Raw genomic sequence first — 10,813 nt, forward strand, 5'->3', positions numbered from 1 at the left:
CTACCTACCTACCTACCTACCTACCAAATGGTCACAGATTTAAACTACAGAGCTTCTCTCAATACCACATAACTACAGTACAACAATCAAATGTAGCCAGCATATGTTCAAGGACTAAGCTTTGCACAATTGCACTTTAAGAGCTAAAGTAATCATTCTAAAGTTCGTTTTTAACCGTCGACAATGGGCAGTTTAGTTAGAAGCCATTGTGCCTCGCTATCCAAACCCTGCACACTTTCTGAATGGCACAGCTTAGCGCTGTAGAGAGAGCTTTCCGTACACGCAGAGGTAAAGGCAACTTGTAAACCTGTCTGTTCTTCAAATCCCTCTCTCCATTAAATGAAATCCGCCTTTTCTTTTTGACAAGAGCCAGCTAATCCTGAGAGAACACAAAGAGAGGGTGTGAAGAGTGGCAGAAGACGTGTATGTGTGCGAGCGGGGGGAGAGAGAGAGATCAGCGCCTGCAAATGAAAAGAAAAAATCTCCTTTTTGCATTATGGTAAAGGCGAAGGAGTGTATAAACTCCACATCGACCCTTTAATCTCGGTGTCTTTGTCTGCCGTTCTGTGTAGGCTCATTAGTTCTGAAGGAAGGCATCTTAGTTTAACTGCTTCTAACAAGAGGCCTGGGAATTGAACTGTTAGCACGAGCGAGAATCGCTCTATAACGTCGAGTCCATCCTCGTTTGTGGCTCCCAGTACATCAGCAAACCAACGACTAGCAAAGCCTTACGACTTTAGTCAGTAATTAAGTCTCTCACAATTCACACATCCTCCCATTGGCTTGACTAATGCTAAACGAATCCTTGAAACACATCCAATTCTACCTTACGTAACACTGCATTATTAGTGGTGTCTGCTGAGGAAGGCATCACTTTTGCTATCATTATTCAAGGATTTACAGTAAGGACGGCCTGCTGGCAAGGGGCCGGTGTGAGAGAGTTTGGGGCCAGATAATTGAACGTCACTGTATGTTACATTTGTTGATCATGTGCATGTGGTGTCTTGCCTTTAAAAACTAAAACATTTAATTTTCGGTGACATTTGGTTGTAAATTCTGCTTGTCAAACAGTTGGCTAAGATAGATGAAAAAAATACCTATATACCTATATAATTTTCAGCTATTCTAAAAAAAAAAAATAGTACAGAAAACTATTTGATGAAAAAACAAATGTTAATTAATAAATAAAATTAACATAGCATATATATATATAGAACCATAATATCATTATAATATTATATTGCAAATTGTCTATGCAAAGAAAATATAATAATAATAAATAATATAATAATATATTAATAATAAATAATATAAAATGTATTAAAATAAAATTACATTATAAACAACAACAACAACAACAATAATAATAATATAACAATTATTGGGTGTGGTAGTAGTATATTATTATACTAGTATATATTATTATACTACTACTGCCACCACCACCAATAATTGTTATATTATGACATAAAATAGAACTATTAAAACAAACATTAAATAATAAAGGTAAAAAAATTAAATGTAAAATATTTTTAATATATAAATTTATTTTATATCTTTTAAAACATAAAATTTAAAAATATAAAAATAAATATTAAACTTAAAATCGATTATATTATTTTATAATATTGTTTGTAGATTATATTATTATATTGCAAAAGTAAATGCATATTCTTTGTAAACAAAAAGTATAATAAATACATTTATTTGTGATGTAAAAAGTATAATGAAAAATAGTAGAAATATTATAATCAACTTCAAAAGAAATGTAAAAAAATATAAAATAATAAACATTATTTGTTTGGTTTTTTTGTAAATATAAACATTTATAATTTAGTAAAAGAAATGTACTTGAAATACTTAAAAATAAATAATAAAAATACTTGAAAAAAAAATAAAGAATTTTTTTTTTTATTACATAAAACCTTAAAAAGAAACTTTAAAATAACATAAAATTTAATAAAATAAAATAATACAATTTTAAAAAATGACTTCGGCCAGTAAGCAACTACCTAGCTTTTGGACAGGCAAATACCACATTTCCTTTAGAAAACGTAAAAATGTAGTTGTGCTTGTTATTCACATTGCTAATAATAAGTTGCTTTGGTATGAATGTGTCTGCAAAACCATAAACACAACGCAAAACCAGTCAAACAGTAAGTACACGATCCCAACCAGCTCCAAGATACTTCAATTCAAAGAGCAGCAACTCAAATGTGCAGAAAAATCTTGCAAAGTGTGGCTTCCTCCACCTCACGCAGTGCTGGCCCATTGGGAACGGGTGCAGTGTGGCGGCCTGTTGGGGGTCCGACTTATTGTTTGCGCCTGATGAAGCGAGCGTGTTTAAGACGAGTGAAACATTGACCCGTCCGGGCCAGTCAACAAGGGTTAAACCTTGACGGGAGTCTTGGGAAAGTCTGGCCGTGCCGAACTGTCCAGGAAGATGGTTGTGAGGTTCAGAGCTGTGTGTTTGCAAGGGAAACGACGCACTCCATCCTCTGTGACAGATAGGGTTGGTGTGTATCCGATCATATCAAGACCTCACGGATGAGACAGAAGTGACAATCCAAAGGGTGCCGCTCCGGATGTGTGTCATGTTTACAGTGAGTAAGTGAGTGTGCAGACTGGGAAATACTCTTGTCATACGGGGCGGCCAAGCATGATGGACAGGCGAGAGACTGACAGGTGAGAAAGAGGTTAGATTGTGATTACTGTCACTCGCTGTCAGTCCGTCCTGGCCCGTTCATCTCACACATGAAGGCGCACCTGTCCGTTTCCTCTCGCGCACTTGCTCTTTAGTCTCAAGCCTCGTCGAGCTCAGGGTGCATCTGTCAGTCAAACGCAGGCGACGCAGACTGAAATGTGCCACGAGGATGTCTGCACTCACAAACATGTCTGAAAGAAGTCTCTGTTCACACACTTCACCGTTTATAAACCGTTCCATTGTCACCTAAAACATAACTCTGAATGCTAGAAAGACATTTACAGAAACAATTTTTATATTATTATATTGTATTATTTTATTTTAGTATTATATTTATTATATATGCTGAGGGCCGAATTCTGCCAAAAATACCAAGCCAAGGGCCATTGACTTATATATATAAATAAATATATTATTATTATTAAAATTATTATATTATTGTTGCTTTTGTTAAAATAGTCTCAAGATGGTCACAAGATAAATATTCAGATTTTCCCCCCCAGTAGTCTGTTTTATTCAAACAATTATGAACATTTTTGCATTTAGATACTGACACAGGATTCTATTTTAGAAATGGTTTTTATTTTCTGCGACATCGTGGCAAGAACAACATACAAAATATGACAGTGATAATCTCAGGTAATGATTATATGCTTTATTCAATGTTAAAAGTGTTAAATCTGTGTTTGAATATTATTTTGTGTGATCTTTATAGCCATAGTGAAAGCAACAATAGATATTTTACCTCGGATCTTAAAAATAAATTACACAAACTTGTACGTTGAAACTGTGAACTCACTGCGAACCAACACGTGTATATTCCATAATAAAGATCGTATCAGTCACAAAAATAGTTCAGTCCATTCACATTTGAATGGTCTATTTTCCGTGTCCACATTTCTTCACACTCGCCATGTTTTTGCCGTCACATCGTATCTACACTGGACGCGACAAAGCATTGGAAATCATTTGAACTTTGTCAGTACGTCATAAATAGAACGAGTCAGTTTACTGTTAGGGATTTGTCGTGTCGCGCCGCATCCAGTGTAGACAGCATCACTGTTTATAATGGGTTCTATTGTATTTTGTTGCGTCGCACCACGCCGCTCGCATCCAGTGTAGACACGATGTAAGTTAATGTGGCTTTCTGATGCTGCGTTTGAATTTTCATGCCACATTATTTGTGGCATGAAAATTACATTAATTAGCGTGGGCCAAAATTTTTCTCTCGCGGGTCGTCTATTGAGGAACCCTGAAATACACCGTGCACACATTTTTTGAAATCACTATGAAGAAAATTAATTCCTGGAAGCAATCCTGCAGAAAGTGTGTGGTCTCTGTTGTAATCTACTAGAGTCAGTGGGTGGAAGAGCAGAAATAAAGCCGTCATGAAATGAAGATAAAGAAGATAGCAACTCTAAGACATTTTCTTCCCAGGTTTGAAGCTGCACACTCACCATGAGCAAGGCTGCACTGTCACTAGTGCTCTTTGAGTTATTGACTGATGTGTTAGATCAGTTGAGCGGATGCATACACATCTGAGCTGAAGATTCGAGGTTGTCTGGACCAGCGTTTCTAGCTGTGCACATGTTAAAAAGCCTTGAAACTCATCACATTAGATAAAAATGATCTCATTTGTGGACTTTAGCTTCTCTTTTTACCAGTTTTAGCTGATTATAGTTTTTTGTATTTCTCAAAACAACATTTGTTGTATTATTATAAAGTAAAATCACTTTTTTTATTAAAAGGTTTATTAAACAAGAATATTATAATTTCATATATAATGCATTTTTTACGAAAACTTGATTCCGCCATGGGATAAAAAATAAAATAGGTATTTAAGAGTTTTTACCTCACAATTCAGACTATTTTTCTCACAATTCTGTAAAGAAAAGTCAAAACTGTGAATTATAAAATAACATGTGCCAGAAGTCAGAATTGTGAGATAAAAAGTTGCAGATCCCTGAATCCCTGAGTTGCAGAAAAACTGAATTGCGTAATGTAAACACTGAATTCAGAGGAATAAAAAACAGAATTGTGAAACATAAACTCAGAACTGCAAGAAAAAAGTCAGAATTCTGAGTTTATATTTCACAATTCTAGTTTTTTTTTTGCACAATTCCAAGAAAAAAAAAGAATTCTGAATTGTGCAATATAAAATTTTGCAATTATATATATATACTGTCAATCAATTAAAAACAATTAATAATGAATCAAACATTTTTCTGTAATTAATCAGAATGAATCGCATATTAATAAACAACATAAAGATGGTATATTTTAAATATGAGTTTAATGGCATCTTTTTACTAAGTAGCCTATTATTAATGAAGGCCAGTATCAATCATACCAATAATGCTACTGATATCTCTATTAAATGCATTTTCCCTCAATTTTAGCAATTAATTATAGCCATTCAACATTACAGTATAATTGAAAGTCACTATTTTTAATATTTAATAGGCTTTGAAATATAACAAGGTCACGAGGTATATATATAAAATATAATGGTAACATCAAGAATGGGTAAAAAATGTATTTGGAAGATCTGTGCACTATAATGGATATCATGCTTTAAAGAGTTCATTCTTTTTATTTACTTCACTTTTTGTGCCTTCTGAATTTCCCATGAACACTCTCTGTGGGCTTCACAGCTGAACTGTCATTATTCAAATGACACCTCCTCCAACAAAAAGCTACTCATGCCAATTTTCCTCATTTGTAACTGGTGATTAGCTAGAGAGGCTAATCATTACTGTTCCTAATTGACTAAATAAGCCATCAAAGAGAGGGAGCACATCCGTGTGTATTTAACATGTAATAAGTCAATTGACGGCTGATTCGAGGTAAGTGGAAAACGAACAGCTTCCAGTGTACGCTAAACACAAAGGACTTCGCCAACAAGTGGACAAGGGACATTGCTCATACCCGAGCCACATTCAGTCCTCTCACCGCTAACGTAAAGCGCATTTCTGTCTTGAACCGTCAATAATTTGCACAATCAATTACAGAAAACAAGCCTGTTATATGAAATTCTGATCCTCGGAGGTCTTATGAAAGAAAAAATATTAAAATGTAGAAACTGCACAAATGGACTCCGTAATTATGGTTTAATTGCTTTGCGTTTTGAGATAATAGGGAGCCATTAATTAATTTGCCAAGCAGACGCTCTCTGTTTGAGTGAAGCGGGAACATGGCTGCCACGCTGAGTGCCTCCCGAGTGATTAAAGAAATTCTTCAGTCTTGTCGTTCCTTTTGTATGCCCACACATTATGTGTGGACAAAAGCCTTTCGAAGTGTTTTTTTTCTTCTTTTTGTGATCTATCAAACATGTGGGACTTCTCATTTGTCCAACACAAATGAAATCCTTGATTTCAAACACTTAATACGTGAGAATTCAAAATGCACAACCTCCTTGGAAAGCAAATGTTCCTTGCTGTTTGAAAGGGCTGTGGGGCATTGCTAAAGTGCTTATTTTCATAGAGAAATTATAACAGAACATCTTTTTTGCATGTGGTCAGGTGCTTACATTATATTTTTTAAATATCTTTCCAATAACAATGAAATGTATACACTACACAAAAAATATTTACTATACTATATGAAATGTAATTGTCTGTGCTAATTGTATAACACATCTGAATAAAAAAAAATCTAATAGTAAATACATACATATATATATATATGAAGATAACATATTTATTAAATATAGACATGCATGTGTGTTTTATATATACATAATAAATATACACAGTACACACACATATAATATGTAAACCCTGAGCTGGGCTTGCTTTTGTTTTTTAATAACAATAAAACCCAAAAGTTATATTTTTGGCAACTGTAAAGGCTCTTTCACACCAAAAGTGAAATTAATAAACGGGAAAATAAAGTAACTTGCATTACTTATTTGAAAAAGTAACTCAAGATATTTTATAGTAAGTTTGAAAGTAATGTTTTTTTTTACTAGTTACTTGAAAAAAGTAATCTGATTACATAACTCACAATACTTGTATATAAAATCACTTACAAGTACAGTAAAAAAATTTGCAAAAACATGACACTATTAATAAAACTGATTTAGTCTTTTATATGAATTTTATTCTGTTCGGACGTCCTTCCTGTAGACTAAACAGCACTAGCATTGCCAAGGTCATGGGTTCGATTCCCAGGAATAGCACGGACTGATAAAAAAGTGTACCTTGAATGCAGTGGAAGTCACTTCGGATAAAAGCCAAATGCATAAATGTAAATTTAATGTCAATGAAAAGTTGTACAAAATAACCCAGCGTTTGTGAACCTACTGTAATACCTGTTTCCGTGGACGTGTGAGGCACAGAAGGCATAGCTGTAGTGTAGGAGGGTCGGGTCCACCAGGGCGTTGTTATCGGAGAAGTCCATCAGGTCTTTCAGGTAGCAGAGGTGACGATGACAGCCCCTCACCCCGTATCGAGCGCAGTACTCGTCCAGAACAAACACCTGGCCCGGGCTGAACCAACCCTGAAACACAACAACAGGTTCAGAATAAAACACATTTACTATAAACATGCAATTAGCTGATCTCAGCCATTCCTGACCAGAGTACATCTCTGCTTCTCTGGACTATTTATACTGTACTATATCACATCATATTATACTATACTCTAATAGAATATTGATTAAAAGTGACAGTAAAGACATTTATAATGTAACAAAAGATTTATATTTCAAATAAATGCCGTTCTTTTGAACTTTGAAAAGAATCCTGAAAAATGTACAAGTATTTCCACAGAAACATTAAGAAGCAAACACCATTTTCAACACTGATAATAAGAAATGTTTCTTGAGCATCAAATCAGCATATTACAATGATTTATGAGAGATCATGTGACACTGAAGACTGGAGTAATGACTGCTTTGAAATCACAGAAAGAAATAAAAAACGGCTATTTTAGAATGTGATATTTCCAGAATATTACTGTTTTTACAGTATTTTTTATTAAATAAATGCAGCCTTGGTGAGTATAAGAGACTAAATAACAAAAAAACTTAATTATTCAAGTCTATTGTAGTGTATACTATTATAGTGTATACAGAATATATATATGTGTGTGTGTGTGTGTGTGTGTGTGTATATATATATATATACATATAGTTCAGTCATGAAACTCTAGATGGCGCAGGCTGATGGGTTGTTAAAGGCACAATATGTAAGATTTTTTTATTAAAATATCCAAAAACCACTAGAACAGTTTTATATATTTTGCTGACTTGTGTACTTACATTATCCCAAATGTTTCAAAGAATGTTTAAATCCAGAGAAATAAGCAATTTTAATTAGTGACACGGACCGGTTCCATAGTGTCATTGTGTCGCCACACGCGTGTGTGTGTGTGTGTGCGCGCTCAAATAGACAGACAGACAGACAGACAGACAGACAGGCTACTACACTGTAAAAAATGTTTGCTACAATTAGTTATCACAACTTAAAATTCAACATTATAATAAGTAATAATTTGTTGTTGCAACAAATTAAGTGTCCATGCTTGAAATCATAAGTTTAGTTAACTTTATTTGAGTTGGATATTTAAGTTATCTCAACAAATTTTTAAGTTATTACAAGTAATTGTACATAAGTAATTATAAATATATTAAAAATCCTTACAGTACTAAACAAGTAATTGAGTATATATAGAGTTACTTTTTAGTTACTTTTCCCCCCCAAAATACTAGCTCAAATCTGTTCATTCTCTCAGAGCAGAGACTCGTAGATATCCAACTGTATAATGTTTACTCAAGTAAAAAAAATTTATAAACGTTTGTACAGTATGTCTTTGATTTGATTTGCTCACTTACAACAGCGTCAGACTATCATTCTTGAAATAAACTCTAGAAGGTCTTTTCGGTGCTTATTTTGGTGCTTATTTTGGACCTTGAATACATGTCACTTAATAAAGGCATAAAACATACACATTCTGTATCCGAAGGCCAAAAGCAACAAGCACCACAGCAAACAGTGAAGAAAAAGTTTTTAAAACGCAGCTGCCTCTACGCGACCCCTGCAGGACCTCTAAGAAGTCACGACATCCGCCGCGCATACCTACTGTAGTTTCTTCTCAACAACACTGCTACGCTAATTGAACACGAAGTGTTTAATTTCAGCACGCCTCTCATTTCACGCCAAGACACACAAAAAAACAAAACCGCAGCGTGCGAGACGAGCTCTTCCAAAAAATATTGTTAAAAACACCCCGTCTATTTCCAACATTTAAACAAACGAGTGCAAGGTTAAGTGCAAACAATTAATTCATAGGCAGAAAAGTCACACATAATGCGGGCGGGTGGAGATCGCCGCGAGGCTCCTGTTGCATTCATTAGCTCATTCATCCCTCACATAATAACTAAATTAGGCATGAATCTTACAAACTTAATTAAGACGCCTTCTCTGAAGGAACGTTAGCAAATTAACACTTTGAGGGTGCCGCTCACCCACGACGGTACAGAGGGCCGCGAATCAGGAGAACTGTGATGTGTCTCAGACGTTCACAGGAGACCGATAGTCACAAGGTACTGGCACTCACAGCACTGAGCAGCAGCCGAGATACCGAGACCCCGCGACCTTCATGCAGGAGCAAAGACAGAAAGCTTCATTAAAGTCCAACGAACAAAGCTGATACACCGTGTATTTTGAGATAGCTCAGTCTCTCTTGTCGCCTCATCCATGGCTCTTCCTTCACCAAAAGGTCTGTCTGACCTACGCAAACCTGTTCTATTGCTATCTACATTACTCTAAATGCAGGTTAAGTGCTTATATTACAGTCAGATGCCTTTCAAGCTCTTCATTATTTAGTGATACTATATGAATATGAGTATGATATGTTACACAAAGAGCATCCAACCTTGCGATCTCAAAGCAAGTTTCTCACACTCACACGGAGGGGGTCAAAATAAAAGTAAAAATTGGCTTGGGGGAGTAAATAAAAGGAGTTACTTACCAGTTGGCTGGTAACCTTTTAGACATACAAACCATTGACTGAAGAAAACAGCTGTTGAGTTTTCTAACAAGTTCTACCTCTGTGGAACATTTATCATCGGAAGTTTAACAAAGATGTCGAAAGTTTTTTCCCCTCCAGAACTCCATGTAGCGACACAAATGTGGAGTATTTCTATGCTGAAAAAAGTTGGGTGTAGAAACTATTTTCACTCAGAAATTGCTAAAAAAAATTCACAAATAATAAAAAAAGGCAAGTAACACATTGGACTAAATGTGAAATTTTAAAGTAGAAAAACTGAAATAGTGTTTTCTCCAAATGAAGAGTTCATTTGCAAAAACAGATAACGCCGTTTTTAACAATTTTCAAAAATCACGCTGTTGTAAGTGACACAGTCGGGATATTTTGATTAGGTAAAAAATAACTAAAAAATACAGCTAACTAACACAATAAAAACATGACAACATAATAAAAAACAGGATTTTTGAAAATTAAAAAAAATGGAGTTATCTGTTTTTGCAAATAAACTCTTCAAATATTTTTCTAAAAATATATTTAAATAAAAAAAAAAGATATATATATATATATATTTCAGAAAACATACTATTAGCTATTTCCTGAAATGGTTCTATACTCCAATTAAAATTTTTACAGTGTAATATTAAGCTTCTTAAATGAAAATGAGGGGGAAAAATAATTACAATTAAATTAAACACACAGTTTTATGAACACTAAAAAAAATGTGGTTAATTTTGGGCATTTGCATCTGATGTCCACCGGGCTTCAATAACTTGTGACAGACAAAAATTAATTAAGTTAATTACAAACAAATAAAACTATGATTTTTTTTTCCGTGTCATGGAGAGACATAAATGTATAATTCCCAGATATTATTGCTTAAAAAGATAATATGTTGCTGTACTCTTCTTTTAGTTATTAATATTTATTATATTACTATTTATTATTAATATTTTAATATTTCTTTGTGACACGCAAAAAATAATTAATGAATTCTAAAAATTTTAAAATGCTAAATAAAAAAAGTATAATTTTTTGGAGCCAGTGGAAATATTGTCAGGGCAAGCGCAAATCTGAACTACTTCCCCAACTGGTCCAGCAAAAAAAAAAGAAAAAAAAA

At 34.2% G+C, this 10,813-nt stretch overlaps 1 protein-coding gene across 4 annotated transcripts in view; it reads right to left on the reverse strand.

Annotated features, from left to right (window-relative positions):
* The window catches only part of LOC107753627 (calcium-dependent secretion activator 2-like), a 158,460-nt gene that overhangs the window by 35,813 nt on the left and 111,834 nt on the right, over nucleotides 1-10,813 (reverse strand). For all 4 annotated transcript variants that reach the window (XM_016569837.1, XM_016569836.1, XM_016569835.1 and 1 more), the window contains exon 13: nucleotides 7,017-7,204. In XM_016569837.1, coding sequence (XP_016425323.1) covers nucleotides 7,017-7,204 — 188 coding nt within the window. The remainder of the gene's footprint in view (nucleotides 1-7,016; nucleotides 7,205-10,813) is intronic.

Source organism: Sinocyclocheilus rhinocerous, unplaced genomic scaffold (genome assembly GCF_001515625.1).
Source record: "Sinocyclocheilus rhinocerous isolate Xijiao unplaced genomic scaffold, SAMN03320098_v1.1 scaffold200, whole genome shotgun sequence".
Lineage (NCBI taxonomy): Eukaryota > Metazoa > Chordata > Actinopteri > Cypriniformes > Cyprinidae > Sinocyclocheilus > Sinocyclocheilus rhinocerous.